This window comes from Pongo pygmaeus, chromosome 9, assembly GCF_028885625.2.
Source record: "Pongo pygmaeus isolate AG05252 chromosome 9, NHGRI_mPonPyg2-v2.0_pri, whole genome shotgun sequence".
Classification (NCBI taxonomy): Eukaryota; Metazoa; Chordata; class Mammalia; order Primates; family Hominidae; genus Pongo; species Pongo pygmaeus.
Genome location: NC_072382.2, coordinates 55492648 through 55513287, shown reverse-complemented (window position 1 = coordinate 55513287; position 20640 = coordinate 55492648). Strand labels below are relative to the sequence as shown.

At 45.6% G+C, this 20640-nt stretch overlaps 1 protein-coding gene across 1 annotated transcript in view; it reads left to right on the top strand.

The window, feature by feature from the left end:
- LOC129007715 (sodium- and chloride-dependent glycine transporter 2) overlaps positions 1-20640 on the top strand; it is a 59027-nt gene that overhangs the window by 19716 nt on the left and 18671 nt on the right. The window contains exons 8-13 of the mRNA XM_054438916.1: positions 7268-7402; positions 8540-8643; positions 11274-11398; positions 16927-17039; positions 17793-17924; positions 19061-19160. Coding sequence (XP_054294891.1) covers positions 7268-7402; positions 8540-8643; positions 11274-11398; positions 16927-17039; positions 17793-17924; positions 19061-19160 — 709 coding nt within the window. The remainder of the gene's footprint in view (positions 1-7267; positions 7403-8539; positions 8644-11273; positions 11399-16926; positions 17040-17792; positions 17925-19060; positions 19161-20640) is intronic.

Genomic DNA, 20640 nt, shown 5'->3' with positions numbered 1-20640 from the left:
CAGGTTTGTCAGAGTTACCTGAGGCAGGTGGTATGCCTTAAATCACAGAGTGTGGGGAGAATCAGGCCAGCTAGAGAGAACAAGCCCAGGAGTGAGGAGACCTGGGCCCTTGTCCTTGGGGACTTCTCATGGTGTTTGCTGTGTAGGGATATCTCTACTTGGGTGGTGAAACATGGCTGAGCTTCTGATTTTGCTCTTAGCTTTAATTTTTTTTTTTTTTGGCCAATAAATGAAAAGCACGTTTTCCTAGCTATTTTAGAAGTCCTCAGTTTCCTCATTTCTAAGGTGAGGGTAATTGGACTGGGTGATGTCTAAGGTCCTCTAATTCTAAGATTATTCTGTCGGAACACTTGCTGGGTTAGCTGGAGGTTTCGGGGCGCTTCTACTCTGTGACCTAAGTTTTCCCTTCTGTAAAATGAGAACTGGGATTCAGTGACCCCTGAGGAACCTGCTGGCTCTGAGTGAGTACCATGAGACTGGATTGATTGTTTTTCTAAGGTTACAGGGAGATGGGAAATGTTAACTTGACCCTTATGACAATACCCAGCATGGCCTGAGGTTTCCTGGACCCCTCACCTTCTGTGGCTTGGAGCTGAGCTTGGGTGGGAATTTCATCATCTCCAAAGGGCCCAGCCAAGCAATTGCTCAGCGAAACTAGCCAAGTATATACTCAATCAAAATCCCATGGGCAAGACTGTCACTTATGGCTAGAAATGGAGACAAGCTGACCTCAACGATGATGTGAGTGGCCAGATAGGTGTCTAGTAGTATAGGCTGGAAGGTGAGACTGCAGGAGGAGAGGTGATAGGTGAGAAGGGTGAGAACAGCACCTTTTAATGATGTGAGGAGGGAGGGCCTGTGGCTCCAGAGTCAGACCAATCTTAGTTCAAATCCTGGCTCTATCACTTTCTAGTTGTGTGACTCTGGACAAGCTATTTAACCTTTGAAACCCATTTCCTAATCTATAAATTGGGGATAATAGTGCATAATACTTAGGATTGCTGTAAGGATGAAGTGAGATATGCATGTTACTACCTGGTGTATGGTCAGTTATTAATTAACATTATCTCCTTTCATGTTTATTATTCTGAATGGCCGCTGTATTGACTGAGTATTGTGCCACTTTGACATCTCCAGAGCAGTGGCTTTGTTGGGGAGATGGGAAGAGAAAGAGAGCTTTGTTGAACACTGTGTGCCAGGCACTGTGCTGGCTGCTTCATATGCATTAGAAGCACATTGATTCCCATTTTGTAGAGAGAGACTGAGGCTTGTCAAGGTAGAGTAAATTGCCTGAAGTCACAGAGCTTTTAAGTGGCAGTAGTGGGATTTGAACCCAGGTCTTATCTGGCTTTGAAGCCTAGACTTTTTAATTTTTAATTTAAAAAAATTTTTTTTTTTTTTAATTGAGATGGAGTCTCGCTTTGTCACCCAGGCTGGAGTGCAGTGGCACCATCTTGGCTCACTGCAACCTCCGTCTCCTGGGTTCAAGTGATTGTCCTGCCTCAGACTCCCGAGTAGCTGGGATTACAGGTGCCCACCACCACTCCTGGCTAATTTTTTTGTATTTTTAGTAGAGACGGGAGACGGTATTTCACCTTGTTGGCTAGGCTAGTCTTGATCTCCTGATCTCAGGTGATCCCCCTGCCTTAGCCTCCCAAGGTGCTAGGATTACAGGTGTGAGTTATTGTGCCCAGCCAGCCTAGACGTTTTCTAATACAAGACATTCTCTCCCAAGAAGGGGTTATTAAGAATAGATAGTAAATGAGGAATTGTGGAGTTATCATTTTCATATAGTGGGGAAAAAAAATCCCCCCACAGTGAATCAGAATCTGCATTTCTACCCGGTCTCTGCTGTCTTGCTGTGTGACTTTGGGCAAGTCACAGGATATATTACAGCCTCATTGTCTTCATTTGCAAAATCAAGAGTTAGAGTATTCTCTGGGATTCTTTTTATCTTATTAGTCTGTGCTCTTTTGGAATGGCATTGCAGCCAGTTCTTTCCACTGATTTAGAATCTAATTTTTGGTGATAGATTTTATAGGCTTTCTGGAATAGGAAGTTTTGAGCAGATATGTTTTTCATTTAGATCTGCCAACTTATCTCTCTGCTTCATTGAGAAAAGTTTCCAACCAGAGATCAATGATCAATTTTTATTTTAAATGAAGAACACCACCAGAAATAATGAATCACAATTTACTATCCTGCCCTGGGCTATGCGGACATTAATCATGGAGCATTATTTGGGAGCCAAGGTGGATGCACAGCTGAAGGTGTTTTATGATGAACTCCTTTGTGATTGAAATCCCAGGAACACTGTCATTTTTATGCAAAAGAGATGTCGTCCTCCTGCAGCCAGATAAGCTCAGTTCCTCTTGTTTAGGGCCTTAGGAGACAGGACTGGCAGGTTGCTTCCTCTGAGACAGGTCTTTCTATTTCACTGTTGGAGACTGTTTTCCAGCAGCTAGAATTCCAGAGGCACGGGAGACCAGCAGGAAGCCTGAAGGGCAAATGCAGCCCACCTGCCCTCAGGGGCGCCTCTGCCTGAGAGTTGTGGCAACGAAGCAAAGCTAACCTAATTAGCTCATACAGGCTGGTGGGCCTTTACCACCTGTTCAGGGGTCCCATGGTGAGAAGGATGCCCGGAGGTGTCAGGCCAACAGGCTCAGATGGGTGAGTCAGTGTCACTCCTGCCAAGTGTAATTCATTACTGTTCAAGTTTAATTCCTCTGACAATACAATGTGGAAACAGGTGCATTCTAAATCTCCCCTGACACAGGGGAACTAGCTGTGCAGAAAGCCTCCAGTGCACACCTGACTCACATTTGAGGCATTCCCAGGATGTATAAACCAAACTGTTGGCCCTCTCAGTTCACCATGATCACCTTCTAAAAAATGAATGCATCACCTGGGTGAGGTGAGCAAGTGCCTAGAGTGCAAAATTGAGAGGCACTCACTCTCAGGTTCCTGAAGTGCAGGGCCGGCACCTGACAGTGAATGCCTCTGTAAATTTTGCACCCTAGATGCCTCCTGTCTCACTTGCCTCCCCCTAGTCCTGGCACTGCCATACACATTTCTCATCATGTGGCCCATAGAATGGCGTTCATGGAAAGAGTGGCTTTGGAGTGGGGAAGCTTTGGGCTTAAGTCTTGTCTCAAGACCTTGAATGAGATATTTAATCCCTTGTGAGATGCTTAACCTGAACCTCAGTTAACTTCTCTGCAAAATGGGACAAATATACCCGGCCACAGAGGGAACTCAGGAATGATGGTGTCTAAACAGCCTCCAACAGTGAAATGGGAACAGCTGTCTCTTAAACTCATGCCAGCCTTGGAGATTTCCTTCTATAAGCCACCGCTGTCTAGGTCATGTCCTCTCCCTCACCTCTTCCTTCCATCTTCATTTCCCACCAGCCCCAGGTGGTCAGGGGATGGAAAGGATACTCCTTAGTTGTCTCCTATCTCATCCCCATGCTGTTTTGGGGGCAGGAAAGTCAGGCTGGTCAGGGCCTGCCCTTGTAGCATCTCGTCTTCCCAGCCCCACCTGACAGCTGTGAGGCCAGCCCCGAGACATCAGATGCCCTTGGATTTCCTAACATCCACGTGTGGAAGGGCTTCACTTCTCCTTAGACTTCAAGGGGAGGGAAGGAGAGAAGCAGGTTTGGTAGAAATAGAGAGGAGCTGCCGGCTGCTCCTCCCTTCCATCCCTAGTACTGCAAGTTCTTTGAGACAAGGAGGGAGGAGAGACTGCTGTTCTGTGGGGCAGGGAAAAGGTGTCCCGGTCAGCGGTGTCACAGTGGAGAGAAAAGGAGTGCAGCCCATCTCTGGCAGCTCTGAACCTGCAGCCAGGAAGAAAGAGTTTGGCCTTGAGTAATTGGGTTTAGAGACAGAAGTAACTTCCCCATTTCAGTTCATGGCAACTCCACCCTTTCAGTTGCTGAGGCTAAAACACTTGGGAGTCACCCTGACTCTTCTCTTTCTCTCACACTCCCCATGAAGTCTGGTGACTCCTCTTGAAAATGTATCTGGCATCTGTTTCTCACCAGCTCCATTGACAACACCCTGGCTGGAGTCATCCCCATTCTTTGTCCCTTGCCTGCTGGCTGCTGCGGCCTCCTTACTGTTAACCCTGCAGTATTCTTGCTACATAGCAACTGGGTGATTCTGCGCAAAGGTTAGATCCTGTTACCCCTCTGCCTGAGTCCCTGCCGTAGCCCTGTTGCCCACAGAGTAAGAGCTCTGCCTGGCCCCACCTAGTCTGCCCCTCCCTACCCCCACCTTGCCGATCTCTCCCACCCATGGCCCCTTCTTTTGCCACACTGGCCTCTTGGCACAGTCCCTTCTTAGGGCCGTGATTCCAACTGTTCCCTCCATCTGAAATGTTCTCCCAGACATCCAGTTGGCTCACCCTGACTTTCTTCCTTGACCGACTTCTCCCTGAAGCCTTCCCAACCATCCTCCCCACACCCCACCCCACTTACCCAGATCTAATTTTTCATTTTTTCAACCCACATATCACCTTCTAATATATCACAAATAATACTTACCACGATTATCGTTGGTTGACTGTCTCCCCAGCTAGAACGGCAGAAATCTTTGCTTTGTTTACTGATAGGTCCTGAATGCTTAACTGTCCCTGTCCCTGGCACATATTAGTTGCTCTAAATATATGTATAAGTATGTATATTCATTTGAATAAGTGGAATGACCCCAAGAATTATATATATATATATATTTATTTATTATTATTATTTTTTTTTTGAGACAGTCTCACTCTGTCACTCAGGCTGGAGTGCAGTGGTGTGATATTGGCTCACTGCAGCCTCTGCCTCCTGAGTTCAAGCAATTCACCTGCTTCAGCCTCCTGAGTAGCTGGGACTACAGGCATGCACCACCATGCCCGGCTAATTTTTGTATTTTTGTAGAGATGGGGTTTCACTATGTTGCCCAGGCTGGTCTCGATCTCCTGACCTCAAGTGATCCGCCTGCCTTGGCCTCCCAAAGTGCTGGATTACAGGTGTGAGCCACCACACCCAGCCCCCAAGAGTTATTTCTTCATCTCAGCTCTAAACTTTCCCAATTCATCTCCCCCTGTGAGTCCTTGAATCCGTCCTCATCTCCTGAAATCCCACTCACTACCATGCTGGAGCCCCCTACCAGGTACTCGAGTCTGTGCAGGCAGCGTGTGGCAGGTGCCCTGTGTCCCTCTCATGGGGGCAGGTATTCTAGTTGCCCTTAGAGGGACGACTGCAGGTGGAAATGCAGGTAGCCCTGAACCAACAGCCGTCACCCCATGGATCCTGAGAGCCCAGAGTGGGCCTGGATGGGAGCTTAACCTCAGCCTCTCAAGTGTCTTTTAATGCACTTTTTGGAATGTAGCCTACCTGTGAGTCAAGCGCTATCAGTGCTATTAAGTTGAGGACTGGGGAGTCCTAGGCCAGACTGTGAAATGGTACTTCTGTTTCCAGTGCCCTGGGCCTGTTCCACTTTGTGTGGATTGTAAGTAACATTGTACTCTTCCAATAGCCCCATGAAGAATCTACTGTTGTTGCCACTTGGCAGGTGTGGACACTTAGGGTCAGAGACTCAGAGAGGTTAAGTTGCTGCCCAAGGTGACACAGTTCGTAAGTGCTGGATTCAGGATTTGGACCCAGGCTCGTGGGACTGCAGAGCCTGAGCTCTCACACTGCTCCTTCTGCTTCTGCCAAATCCTGGTCCCAAGTCCTACCTTCACCTTGAGGTTTGATGGACAGGTACGGAAGGAAAGGTCCTCCTACCTACCATGTTCAACTAACCCCCAAGTTCTGCTAATGTTACCTCCCAAATGTTTCTTTCTTTCTTTCTTTTGAGATGGAGTTTTGCTCTTGTCACCCAGTCTGGAGTGCAATGGCGTGATCTCTGCTCACTGCAACCTCCGCCTCCTGGGTTCAAGCGATTTTCCTGCCTCAGCCTCCTGAATAGCTGGGATTACAGGAGCCTGCCACCACACCCGGCTAATTTTTGTATTTTTAGTAGAGATGGGGTTTTGCCATGTTGGCCAGGCTGGTCGTGAACTCCTGACCTCAGGTGATCTGCCCGCCTTGATCTCCCAAAGTGTTGGGATTACAGGCATAAGCCACCGCGCCCGGCCTCCCAAATGTTTCTTGATGCTGGTCCCTCCCTGTCTTCCAGCATCCAGCAGTACCCTTTTGTTGGCATTCAAGGCTTCCCATGACGTGGTCTCTTCCAATGTCTCTAGCCCCCCACCCTCTACTCTTAGCCTCAACTTTATGCTGTGCTGATAGTGAGTAGGGCTTTGCCTCACACGCCTGCCTTGCCCATGTGCTTCCTTCACCTTCCCACCTTGCCTCTCCTCTTCTAAGCTGCACTTGTCCAGTTCAGTGTCATCTCCATGAACCTCTTAGTAGACTCCCAGGTTGGGCACGATGCCCTTCCCTGAACTTCCATAGTGCCCTGTGTGTAATTCCCTAGCTCATTATTCAGACATTGTCTTTGTGTCTTCTAGGTTAGGAGTCCCTTCACATTTATGCAGCTGATGCCTGGCATAGTGCCCAGCTCATAGGAGGCCCTCAATAAATATTTGTTGAACTTAATGGCATTTAATGACCCGCTGTTATGGATCAGGCACCATGCTAGGTCCTATCCATGCATTAGCTCATTGAATCCTCATGACTATCTGCAAGAAAGGTGCTATTATCCTTGATTTACAGATACTGAAACTAAGATTCAGAGAGCTTAATAATGTCTAAGTTCACACAGCTAGTCAGTGCCAGATGTACAGTTTCATTTGAACCTAAATGCGTCTAATTCTAATATCATGTTCTTCTGACCTTATGGGACTGCCTCACTTAGGTATGTGTATAAACAGGGTTGGAAAGCTTAAGCTAATAGGATTCATCTTTAATGGTGGTATTTAGGTGTTCTAGCGGGCGTGGGCACAGAGCCCCCCTCCCTCCTTCTCTCTGTGGTTCCCTAAGGAGTTGTGTACTCATCAGCTGGGCTGGGTGACATCTCCCCCAGCCTTCTGGCTGTAGGCCGACTCACCCCACAGCCTTGGGTCTCTCCTAAGAGGCTTTATTTCTAGCTCTCTCTGACTCACCTTTGGTCCCAGTGCCTTCCCTGCTTCCCCAGCCCTGGCTGCATTTGGGGAGAACTACCCTGATGTGCTCTCTGTCATGCACAGCCCCACTCTTCCCCGAGCAATGCTCCTTCTGCACAGGTGCACTCTGCAGGGCTGCTTCTTCCAGCCCCTCTGCCCATGGCTTTTCTAGGTGGTGTACTTCACGGCCACGTTCCCGTATGTCGTACTCGTGATCCTCCTCATCCGAGGAGTCACCCTGCCTGGAGCTGGAGCTGGGATCTGGTACTTCATCACACCCAAGTGGGAGAAACTCACAGATGCCACGGTGGGCTTCTAATTTTATTTATAACCAGCCCTGGGGGAGTGGCCCTCTGGGAGGCTTGGGCAAAAAGGGTTAGACTTCCTCCTCCAGGGAATCCCGGTGTGTGCTTTTATAAGAGCCTGATGATGTTGGTACATTATGCACTCAGGAAATATTTAATGAGAAGTAGACAACTGAGGGTTTTTAGATTCCTGGAATAGTTGTCCTACATCTGGAGTTATAGTAGAGGCCGAAAATGAAGAATGAAATCCCCTTAATAGCTTTGGGTCAACTCACGTCATTTATCTGTTGCTAATTATAGAGTGTCGGAAGTGTAGTTTTGCTGGTGGGAAAATAACAGCACTTAGTGTAAACCACAAGTGATTCTATTTTTAAAATATATTTACCTGAACCCTTTAAGGGCTCAGACATGTCTGAATACTTTTGTATACCCACACAGGGCCAGCACAAGCTGAACTTTCTCTTTGCATATTCTGTACAGGCACATCTAACTCTAAAATTTCCAATTCAAAAACTACAAATGAGGGGGGTGATTGTTGAAGGGGAACTGAGTTTTCTCACCTTAAAGGAAACTCTGCTTTTCCAGGGTGTGTTAAGAATGCATAGCTAGGATTGAGTTTGATTGCACATAACAGAAAGTCTCCACTTAATAGCAGGTAGGACGTGACACTATAAAGTCTGCAGCGGCATAGAGGTTGCTTTACTGAGATTGGGGCTACAGAGTTTCAGAAATTTAATAGCACTTGTAATCTGCAGAAATGTCAGTTAAAAAGGGTTTTGATTTTGCATCCGTTATTATATTTTTCTGTTGTAAATTATTATTTTCTGAGAGTGTATTGACCTAAAGGCAGGACTCTCCCTTCTGTTTAGCTTTGCAGGAGAGAACATATGAGCATGGTATGTAGTGTAGTTTATTGAGTTCCTCACCTTTGATAGAGGAAGTTAAAATCTCCCAGGTAACTTACTATGCCTTTGGTTTCCAGCACAAGTGATTTATGTTCTCATTGCTGTTGATGTCAGGAGTCATCTTGTCCCTGATGTTTCCCCTGGAAACATGATATGGCACTGGGTGTGTGACTCCTCTCCCCTGGGGCCAGTCTCCTTCATGGATCTTGAATCTCTTTCCCTTTTGCCTCTCAGGTGTGGAAAGATGCTGCCACTCAGATTTTCTTCTCTTTATCTGCTGCATGGGGAGGCCTGATCACTCTCTCTTCTTACAACAAATTCCACAACAACTGCTACAGGTATGTAGAGGTACTACAAGATCTGGGCATAGCTGGTTGAGTGGGACAGAAGAATGGACTGAGTTATCAGACACCTGAGGCCACATCCTCACATTTCATCTTAGGGAGAGCTAAAGATTTGCTTCTGGCCTAGGATAAACCACCTGCTAAGGCCTAGGCACTATCTTCTGAAGGCCTGGACCCTCACTTACATACCTGGCTCTGACACATGGTGGAGGCTCAGTGGCTATTTATAGGATGGAAGCAAGTTTCTCTGCAGGTCACTGTGCAGTCGGCTGTGTTCTTCTGTGATAGTCATTTGTGAGCTACCTAGTCTGTGGATACAATGGACTGTGCCTTCAGATGGTCTTCCCTCTGTGTGGGGCTGTGACCTAATCTCCTCTTCTTATAAAGACCCCAGTCGTATCAGTCACATTGGATCAGGGACCACTCTAATGACTTCATTTAACTTAATTACCTCTTTAAAGACCCTATCTCCAAATACAGTCACATTCTGAGATACTAGGGATTAGGATGACAAAATATGAATTTGGTAGGGGTAGGGGAGAGGTAGGAAGACACAATTCAGTTCAAAATGACCTTGAGTAACAGACTATGGTATTTAAACTTCTTTAGTCACAACTGCTCATTAACCATTGACCCAAATTAGTCTGAACACCATTAAAGGGTGAAGCATTGCTATCTTCTTTATTAGAAATGAGGCTGTGTGGTGTGGCAGAAATAACCCAGGTTGAGAGCTTGAAAATCTAGATTCATATCCTGGCCCACACTATTAATTAGTCCATTACCTTTCCCTGGGCCTCAGTTTCCTCATCAGTAAACTAAGGAGTCAGACAAGGTGGATCATTTGCTGCACACTTGCTCTGTGCTAGGCTGTGCATAGTACAGGTATCATCTCATTCTGTCCGGCCAACAGCCTATGACAGATAGACTCATTGCTACCATTTCAAATCAGAGTGGAAAGGAAGTGGATTGCTCAAGGTCATGCCACTAAAAGGCAGGAGAACCAGGATTTCAGTGTAGCCCTGGGTTACAGTGTAGCCCGTCTAGCTGTGACCTCACATTTGAATCTAGGATGACTGAAGGTAGGCTGGGAAACCTGGCTATCTTACCAGCAGTGGGCTCTGCGATGAAGGTAGAGACACTGGGCTCTCTTCCCTCCCCTGCCGCTTTGTCCTTCTCAACCCTGTGTGTCCCAACTCCAGGCTACCCTCACATTTTAGGGTCATTTGACCTTACCACTCCTTCTCTTCCCTCACACACAGTTCCTGTCCTGGAGCCAACTAAGGCCCGATCTCCTCAATTTCTGTTCTGATGGACAGATTTACCTCTGCCCCTGGAATAATGTCTTAGTTTGTTCAGATTGTCTAACAAAATGCCACAGACTGAGTAACATTTTTTTCTTTATACATTTTTTGCTTTTATTATTTTTAAATGACACGTAGTAATTATGCATATTTACGGAGTACAGTATGATATTTCGGTACATGTATACAATGTGTAATGATCAAATCAGGGTAATTAGCATATCTACTACCTCAAACATTTATCATTTCTTTGTGTTGAAAACACTGACAGTTCATTCTTCTAGCTGTTTGAAAACATATAATAAATTGTTGTTAATATAGTCATCTCATAGTGCTATAGGATGATTTTTTTTGTTTTTTTTGAGATGGAGTTTCACTCTTGTTGCCCAGGCTGGAGTGCGATGGCCAATCTCAGCTCACTGCAACCTCCACCTCCCAGGTTCAAGCAATTCTCCTGTGTCAGCCTCCCAAGTAGCTGGGATTGTGGGCATGTGCCACCATGCCCCGCTAATTTTTTTTTTGTGTGTGTGTATTTAGTAGACACAGGGTTTCACCATGTTGGTGAGGCTGGTCTCGAACTCCTGACCTCAGGTGATCCACCTGCCTTGGCCTCCCAAAGTGCTGGGATTACAGGCATGAGCCACCGTGCCCGGCTGGGATGGTTGTTAATATAGTCATCCTATAGTGCTATAGAATACTATAATTTATTTCTCCTATCTAGCTATACTTTTGTATCTTTAACTGACTTTTGGCTATAAACAACAGAAATTTATTGGTCACTGTTCTGGAGGCTGGCAAGTCCAAGTTCAAGGTGCCAGAATATTCAGTGTCTGGAGGGCTGCTCTCTGTTTCCAAGATGGCACCTTGTTGCTGTGTCTTCATATGGTGGAAGAGGCAGACACACTCCGTTCAGCCTGTTTTATAAGGGCACTAATCCCATGAGTTGGCTCTGTCTTCATGACTTAATCACTTTTCTAAAGCCCCCACCTCTTAATACTATCAAATTGTAGATTAAGTTTCAGCCAATGAATTTGAGATGGGGGGGTTCAGACCATAGCAGATGAGTTGAGACCCATTTATATAGATTGTGGAGTCAGAGCTTTGGCCCAGAGGCCCTGAATCAGGGCTATGAGGGGATATCTTTTGAGCCTTTTGGTGCTTTTTAAATGAGCCTGAGGGAGCCTGTGGTTAGGACATGAACATACATGTATACGCCTACACATGTGCAGACAAACACGTGGGCACACATTTGTGCATCCTTCCCCTTGTCCCTTTCCACTCACCAAGCACACCTAATGGAAAACTCTGGTCTCTTCCTTCCAGGGACACTCTAATTGTAACCTGCACCAACAGTGCCACAAGCATCTTTGCCGGCTTTGTCATCTTCTCCGTTATCGGCTTCATGGCCAATGAACGCAAAGTCAACATTGAGAATGTGGCAGACCAAGGTACAGGACAGTTTTTAACCTGCTGTTGCAGGGCAGGTCTCAGGCTCATGTCACAAGCTCCTAATTTATACTATGCTGGGAAGCTGGCCTTATGGAACAGGTTAGAGGGTGGAGGAGAACAGGTCCTTCTTTACAGAGGGACCAAGGCAGGCTCAAGTAGGAAGCTCACTGCAGAGTCAGAACTGGCTGGACTCTAACTGGAGGGATTGCTTTAAAAGCCCTCTTTCCTTCTCCTCTCCTCTCCTTCCTCTTACCTTGCCCCTCTTAATTTAGCTCCAGTCTATAGAAGTAAGGGTTACACCTGTTAGGTATGAGTAGAGAATTTATTAGGCAAACCATTGCCTCAGGAGCTGATGTGGGCACAGGCTGCTGTAGGATGACATTCATTGCAGAAGGCCCTGTCGAAACCATGGCTTAGTGAGAGAACTGACTTCAGAGGAGCATTTTCCTTACAAAGCACTTTTCTGATTGTTAGGTCAAATGTGCTTTCAGGGCCTTCTGCTTAGTTAGCAATGCAGACCTGCAATTTTTTTCCCCAGTGGGTAGAAATGTTGGATCATGCTGGGTGGGTGCAGAGGCATGTGGAATAAATGTTTACTCTCTACCCAAATAATCTTTTTATTAATGGCTAACATTTGTGTGGTGCTTTCAAGTTGACAAAGAGCTTTCATTTTTATTTCATTTAATCCATATTACTAGGACAGCATTTTGCAGAGAGAGCATTCAAGATTTTAGTTTAACTCTTCATTTTCACCCAGCCTGGTTCCACAAAGGATTTGTATATTTAGTAGGTTTCAGTGATCAAGGGATTTCATTGTGTCTTTTGTTTACCATTATGATCTCATTCTCAATTCAGACATTTATGGGATGCCTAGTGTGTTGGTCCTGTTCCTCATGCTGTGGGGCATGACTGTGGCCCTGGACAACCAAGGGGTGTACCTGTGAGAGGCTTGTCTGGGCAGTTATCTTCCTTCAAGGAGCTGACTGCAATTCTCAGATAATGGCTCAGATGTGGTGAGAGAACTAAGCCCTGGAAATGTCACCTTTTTGAATACTAAGATTTCTTCTGGCTCCCCAAGGATAGATAATTCATTACTGCGCCAATTCATGCTGATGGTGCACCAGGGCCTCAAAGAGTTAAAGAGCCAGCACGTTCCAGGGGTGCAATTATCTCTCCCTGGAGAGAGTGTGAAACCCTGAGGGGTGTTTGGTTCCGCAGCAATGCACTAAATTAGAGGGGCCCCAGGAGATAAGCAATGGCTCTCCCTGGTTGAGAATTCTCAGATACCCTGGGAGGCAGGGAGGGAAAGTGAGAGGGTAAACGGGTTTTGTCCTTAGAGGTACTGCAGTCACTTCCAGCTGTCCTGTAACCTAATTTCCTCCTAGCAGAGTGGTTGGAGCAGATAGGTTCTGTCCCATTCTCTAGAAGATCTTAGGCATTTTGCTTTTTGTGACATTACTGAGTTCTTTTGGAACCAGTGGCCAACCTGCTAGAGACTGTGAATCCTGAGATGTGGACTAGGTTAGTAAATGATTCTGAACTCTTTTCTGCTCCAGGAAATGGATTTCTGGGGAGACATTGCAAAAACTCAAATAGAATGTTGTTTATCTGGTATGTAAAATGCAGCCAACAAATTGCCCATGTTTTCCTCTGAAATTTCTCCTTTCCAGTGTTTTTTCACTTCCTTTGATTTGAACAAGGATAAGGGCACTTCTAACAGGTTCTAACCTGTTGTGTTAACACTTGTCTCTGGCACAAGGATGGTGGGCCTCATCTCCCACAGGAGAGGGCCCATGAGATCTTCTCCCAGACCCACTGGGGAAGCTTTTCTGCTCATCTGAACCTGGATGTATTTTTATATGTCTTGTCTTGATATAATGACAAGCCATTATATCAAGGCTTGTCTTACTTGCCTTGATATAATGGAGGCTCTGCAGAATACAGGACAGAGATTTGGGGTCAGGCCTGCATTAAACCTGAGCCCCACTTCCTCCTTGCTGGGCAACAGTGGCATATAGACATTCAGGACATTTTTGCTGACCCAACTTTGTAACTAAGTTTTGATCTTTAGTCAAATAGAGGTTCTCCTTAATGACCTAACACTAATCGATTTAGTTTACCACTCCCTTCTAAAAGAGGCATTTCGCCCAAAATGATCATCTTAAATCTTGGTCTTATCAAAATTTTGAGGGGCTGAGGATGGGATTGGTGAAGAGACCAAGCTGTCTTTTGCTTTTATGATAGGCATAGGGAAGGGGGCATGTTCTCGGGGAACTACTCTAGAAAAGCAGCTTACAGGAAAATTAGCCCTTCAGAGCCATCTCGCCACCATATGCATTGCCACCTATGGAGCGGTGACTCATATTCAGAATCTGTCCTGAAGCCAAACAAAGATGCTTATCCAACAGCAGAAAGACTGAGTTAGACCAGAGTAGATAAGCAGAAATGTGCATATTTATTTAGCATTCCCAGGTATAGGTAACTCTCAGCTAACCGGAGCACTAGAAATACTACTTTGGTTCCCTTGCCCCTTAATAGTTCAGACACCTTACTAATCAAAATGAGCATTCTCAAACAGCACTGACATCCCACTTCCATGCAGCCATCTGTCTATCACCTGTATCCCAATTCTTCTGCCCAAAGGCACAGAAGTCCAGGTGGCATATCCTCAGAGAGCTCATTCAATTTGTAATAGTTATCACAGCAGAGTGGCTACCGAAGCTGTGCTGTGGGCCTTGATGCATTGCACTGGCCAGAGCCCCTTGCTGTGTCTTTAGTGGCACTCTAGGATAAAGGAGGCTCTCATGGTAGGATCTCTGGGGACTCTGCTCAAGTTACTGAAATGCAGAGCCCCTTTGATCCCTTCCCATAAGAAGACTAATAATGGTCTATGTTTTCCAAGTTCCTAGTATGTCCAGGCATTGTTCTAAGCTTTTTACTTGTGTTGATGCATTTAATTTTCACAGAAGCTCTAGAAAGGTAGGTACTGTTACTATTCCCATTGTGTGGATAAAGAAACTAAAGTTTGTGTAGAGAGAACAAGTGACTCCCCTAAGTCCTCGGCTAGTAAGAGGTGCAGTCAGTTTTTTTGTTTTTTGTTTTTTTTGAGATGGAGTCTTGCTCTGTCACCCAAGCTGGAGTGCAGTGGTGCCATCTTGGCTCACTGCAACTTCTGCCTCCCGGGGTTCATGCCATTCTCCTGCTTCAGCCTCCTGAGTAGCTGGGACTACAGGTGCCCGCCACCACACCCGGCTAATTTTTGTATTTTTAGCAGAGACTGTGTTTCGCCATATTGGCCAGGCTGGTCTTGAACTCCTGACCTTGTGATCTGCCCACCTTGGCCTCCCAAAGTGTGGGGATTACAGGCGTGAGCCACCGCACCCGGCCGCCAGTTTTTTAATCCATGAGGAAGAGAGCCTGTACTCCAGCCACTGGGCTCTACTGCCTCCCAGTGGGAGAGGAGAGAGGCAGAACTTGGCCTCCATCAGAGTGCCATATACTCTTTTAAACATCTAATGATGTTATTCTCTAGATGACTCCGCTCCCCATCTGCCTTGGGTAAGTGAAGTCTGCTGTAATTTAGCTTGCAAATAATGCCTTCACCTGGGTGCTTTAGGGAGGCAACTGAAATGGAAGCAGGCTGAATATTTTGAAATCACTTATTTCCTGTAAAAAAGCTATAAAGCCCAAAGGGTAGAATCCTGTTAAAGTAAGCAGCTGAGGTCCTCTGGTAGTGGCCATTCAAGACCTTCTTGTCGGCTTTACGGGCCTGACTGTCACCAGAACGTTAAACTGACTTCCTTGTTGTTCTACATTTGAGACCTATTTTGAACTTTAGTTTAATACAGACTTTTCTTTTACGGTTCACATAGGGAGCCTTCAGAGGCTGGCTCTACAGTCTGTTCAATAAATGCGTAAAGCAGGGGTATCTCTGGCATTTGAGGCTTTATATTTTAAATACACCAAGGCCCTAGGCAACATTAGGAACTAACAACCTGATAAATTTCAGTTTAAAAAAGTGCTGTTATGCTTGAGTTATAAACGTTCTAGGTGCTGTGATTGCTGATTGTGGACGTGTGCTAGCTGTGGATTATCCCGGCACCCACATTCACTTGTCTCTGCCCATTATCATTTAGTTTTCTACTTACAGGGAAATTCACAACTGCTGTGTCTTAGCCACCTTTGATTACAGTAATCTTCCCAGTGAGGCCGTGAGGCAGGGAGAATGGCTGGCAGAGCTTTATGATAGCAGAGAAAACTGCTGCTCAGACATCCCCACCAAGACCACATGAAGTGTTCTAGAGAAAACCTGAATCAGAACCGCTAACTTCCAAGTTCATAGTCCACTCATAATAGAAGATAATATTCTGTGGGTGTTGATGATGTAGGGGGTACTGGGCTCAGTGTTTTACCTGCGTTTTCTCATTTGTTCATTGTAACCACCTTGTGAGGTCCTATTTTTGTCCCCATTTTACAGATGGACAAAATTGAGGCTTACAGAAATTAAATAACTTGTCTAGGGTTGCACAGATGGTAAGTCATGGAATCTGGATTTGGACCAGATCTGACCCTTAGAGACTGGACCCTCTTAACCCCTACATGATGTTTCATGCACCACGCCCCCAACCCAACTAACTACTAGGACTGATGTAGCCTCATTTATACCAATAGTGCAAGATCCTGAAAGTGTTAGATTCATATTTTATGTGAATATTTTCTCCTGGAGGACTAAGTAGGAGAAAGGGTGGTTAAAGGAAGAAATACTAATGCATGCCAGACTTAATACTTAGGTGATGGGGTGATCTGTGCAGCAAACCACCATGACACACGTTTACCTATGTAACAAACCTGCACATCCTGCACACGCACCCCAGAACTTAATAATTAAATAAAGAAAGAAATAATGTCATTTTGGTCATGTTCCAACTTTTAGAGCAGGGATTCTCAAACCTTAGCACTATTGACATTTGAGACAGGATAATTCTTTTTTGGCAAGAAGCTCTCTTGTGCATTGTAAGATGCTTAGCAGCATCCCTTGCCTCCACCCACTAGATGCCAGTAGTTATCCTACCCCTACCCCCAGCTCACCCATGAGAATAAAAAATGTCTGCAGACATTGCCAAATATCCCAAATATTGCAAAATTACTGCTGGTTGAGTACTACTGCTGTAAAGGGTAATTAATTACATTTTCCTTTAATTCATCCAATACAAAGATCCTATGTACATGGTACACAGCCTAACTGTGGAGTCCAGTAGAGTTGCCTCTGAGTGTCTGCTTAGACACTATTTTTAGGCCTCTCCTGTGAGTTCTCCTAGCTGTTGTCCTAATTCCCTTGGTGTTTCCTTTCAAGGAGCCTATGGTCTAATTGAGGAAATGGATAGAGATGAGTAAAAAATAACCAACAGTGGAAGCAGCATATAAGAAGTAATAAATGAGGATCTCAGCAGAGAGAAGGCCTTCTGGGCTCTGGGAAGAGCAGCCTTGAGTAGGACCTGCCTGCAATCATCTGTCTTGTTCCTTCCAGGGCCAGGCATTGCATTTGTGGTTTACCCGGAAGCCTTAACCAGGCTGCCTCTCTCTCCATTCTGGGCCATCATCTTTTTCCTGATGCTCCTCACTCTTGGCCTTGACACTATGGTGAGCCCCTTTCCCATCAGTCTCTATCCCATGCTCCTCTTGAAGACTCCCCCTCTCCTGGGTCCTGGGTTCACCCTTCAGGAGAGGGGTAGGCTTTGGGGTGTCTGAATGCTTCTCCTGAGAGATCTAGAGATGCTGAAGTGCCTGTGTAGGGCTCAGGATCACCTTGTATTTTGGGTGCTCACGTAATGGTGCAAGAGAGTCGTCCTCTCTCCTTCCTTCTCCCTCCGTTCTATGTGGCAACTTTTAGCCTGTGTACTTCCTGCCTTTGTGTCATTTTGCCAAAGCAAATTCTGTAGGGCTGGATAAAGAATAATGTGAAGTCAATTTTAGGGAAATTGCTGTGGGGCTGAGACAACCACAGATCATGCTGACAGGTGCTCAGAGTTTAGTCCTTGGGTGCAAAGAGGGTTTTCCTCAAAAAGAAGAGCAAATGAAAGGTAAACTGGAGGAGAGGAATTTATATCTCATGAATACAAAGTGAAACTTAAACTGTCCTAATGGGTGAATATGAATGCAAGTCTCTGGGGGTTGAAAGTGCAATTTTTAAAGCTCACATCCTGCTTGGGTTCTCTTGGCTGCCCTTGTGGGTTGGACCCCAAGGAGGCTTTTTAGACCCATTGAGGGAATGCCATCCTAAAAACCAAACCTAACACAAATACAACTTTCCTGGATGGGACATACAAAGGGCTTGGGGGTACCTTCTGGGTGGTACAATTTGACTCAGATGTTCATTTCCTGACACGGTTCCAGTTTGCCACCATCGAGACCATAGTGACCTCCATCTCAGACGAGTTTCCCAAGTACTTGCGCACACACAAGCCAGTGTTTACTCTGGGCTGCTGCATTTGTTTCTTCATCATGGGTTTTCCAATGATCACTCAGGTAAGCTGCCTCCTAGGCACAGGCTTGGGGTGGGGGGCCAATAGCTATCTGTCCTTCAACCCTTAGCTCTCAGACCTTATAATCAAAGGCAAATCACTACCATTTCCATGTAGACGGCACCAGTTCATTAGGGATTCTGACTGCAGAGGGAAATATGTCATCTTGGCTACCAGTGATGCTTCTAGTATCTTCGTAATTGAGATGTAGCCTTATTGAGCCAACAAGGCAGGTGTGTCCTACTTTAAGAAAATAGGTGCAGTGACGCATGTCTCTAGTCCCAGCTACTCGGGAGGCTGAGGCAGAAGGATTGCTTGAGGCCAGGAGTTCAAGGTTGCAGCGTGCTCTGATTGCATCTGTGAATAGCCACTATACTCCTGCCTGGGCAACATCATGGGACCCTGCCTCTAAAAAGTAAATAAAAAATTAGGAAAAAGAAAACAGAATACATAAAAATCTTTATTTACCAATCAGGTACAATTTCTGATGATTACTGTCATGTATGAGTCAACAGCCACTTCAGTTTCTTCCAGTCCCGAGTGTCTTGGTAAATTGTGTTAGCTCGCTCGTATATATATTGCTTTCGTTGTCTCTGTGGCCTTGAGCAAGTTAACTACTCAGGGCTGTAATTTCTTCTTCTGTAAAATAATGGATTGGAATGTGAAGGTCTCTACACCTTATTTATTGTAGGGAGACTTAAAGATTGAGGTAGAGATACATGTGGGTGTGAGAAATACCCAGAGACACCTAAAGGTCATCGGAGGGTCAATCGAATGCAGATACATAGGTGGAAATGATCAATTGCTTAAAGCAAAAATAAAGCAATCTGGCTTCTTTCACGTATACTTCTTCAGACATTGACCTTTGCCTTTCAAGAATAAGATGTTAAATCGCTTTTTTTGGTGCTTGTTATATTGATTAGCTCGCAGCCTGTTGAGGAACTGCTTTGCTGACTCAGCAAGGCCTCCAGCTTACATGCTGGACCAGGTGTAGGTTACTGCTACTGAGAGGAGGGAGATGCATGGACTCCTGTTTGCACCTGACTCTTCTTAGGATTGAGAGAACTGGCTGTTAAACGTGGGAAGAGACAGCCTGGCTTCAGGACGCATTTGATATTGGTTGTTTCTCTCTCCTGTTAGGGTGGAATTTACATGTTTCAGCTTGTGGACACCTATGCTGCCTCCTATGCCCTTGTCATCATTGCCATTTTTGAGCTCGTGGGGATCTCTTATGTGTATGGTAAGGAAATCACTGTGCTTGTTGCTGAAGTAGAGCTTGAGTGTCGGTAAGGCATTCATGGCAAGCAGATTTTCCATACTTAATAAGACAATCCAGGGCTTAAATTGCAACTATTTAGAAAACCTAAGACAGCTGCACTTTTGTTTCCAAACTTGCCTCAAGACCACTGTGATCCAAATTTAACGGGGAAACAAGAGGTGGCTGAAGGTGAAACTTAAAAATCTTTGTGTCAGAAATTCCTAGGACTTGGACACCCCTTTGGGTATGATCTGGCATATGAACAGTGAATGCTTTTGAACAATGGCCAGATCAGGAAGGAGGAGGCTACTTTGCAGGCATGAAATTATTTGCTGGTATTCAATACCCATGCAGCTTGAATTGAGGGGTAACTTTGTAGCTGGTCCCTGGGTACTGTAGTGAGAACAGAGACCACTCAGCTCACAGATCCTTAGGAAACTTTATTAGCATCATAGGAGCCTGTGATGCAATATCTCAATCTCAGATTTTTCCAGGAATAAACTTCCAGTTGACTTACAGTTTATCCTTCCTGCTATCACAATAGCAACCGGCATGCCATATCAGTGGGGACATTATCAAGAACAGAAATGGTGAGCTGTCAGATGCCATCTTTGCCCTTTGTGTGGAGGTGTTTGTCCTTGGGGTTTCAAGGGTATCTCCTGGTCCTTGTATGCACTGTCGGTCAGTTCAAGAAAGTCCTATTTGATTCAAGGCCCTACTGACTTCTTTCCGCTTGGAAGCCTGCTCAGAACTGTGCTGAGGCCTCACTAATATATATATAAGGCCACCATAGCAAATATCAGGAAGACGAACATTTCCAGTTCAGACTATCTAACTGTACTTCAGATCCCAAAAGAGACAGCAACATATTCTAAGCTAAAAGGAAGTGCAAGATATTATTTGGAATGCAGGATATGCTCGAGGGACAAATGTACCATCTGGAGCCCAAAGGAAGAGGGGTCTAGGCCAGAGGGATCTGAAGAGCTCTGGTCTTTAAACTGGGGGCCCAGCAAAGCTCATCCTAACCTCCAGGTATCCTCATGATTAGCATCTTGTTTTTAGTGTAATTGTTAGCCTCCACCCAACAGGTGCTTAACAGCTTCTTGTTTTTTTGGAAAACTCATTAAAATAAAGGCGGTGGAGTGGGAATCAAGGTGGAAAAAGGAAACCTCCTGGTACTCCAGAAACAGGATGATACCTGCAGTCAATTTTGGGCATTGGTAGAAGGGGAATTTGTCTCAGACTAGAGATCACATTCCCACTGCACGGAGAGTTTAGTTCCTGGCAAGAGAGGTGGGCAGGCATGCCAGCTGTCCTGGTGAGATCAGAGACCAAGCTGCCGGCACTTTTGGCTGATAAGACAGCCTAGATCCTGCAGTGATTGAAGACCTGCTGTCGGAGTTAGGGCGAGGCTTCACAGTGTTTTTTACCTGAGCAGAGAGTGGTAGAAACCCAGTGAAAT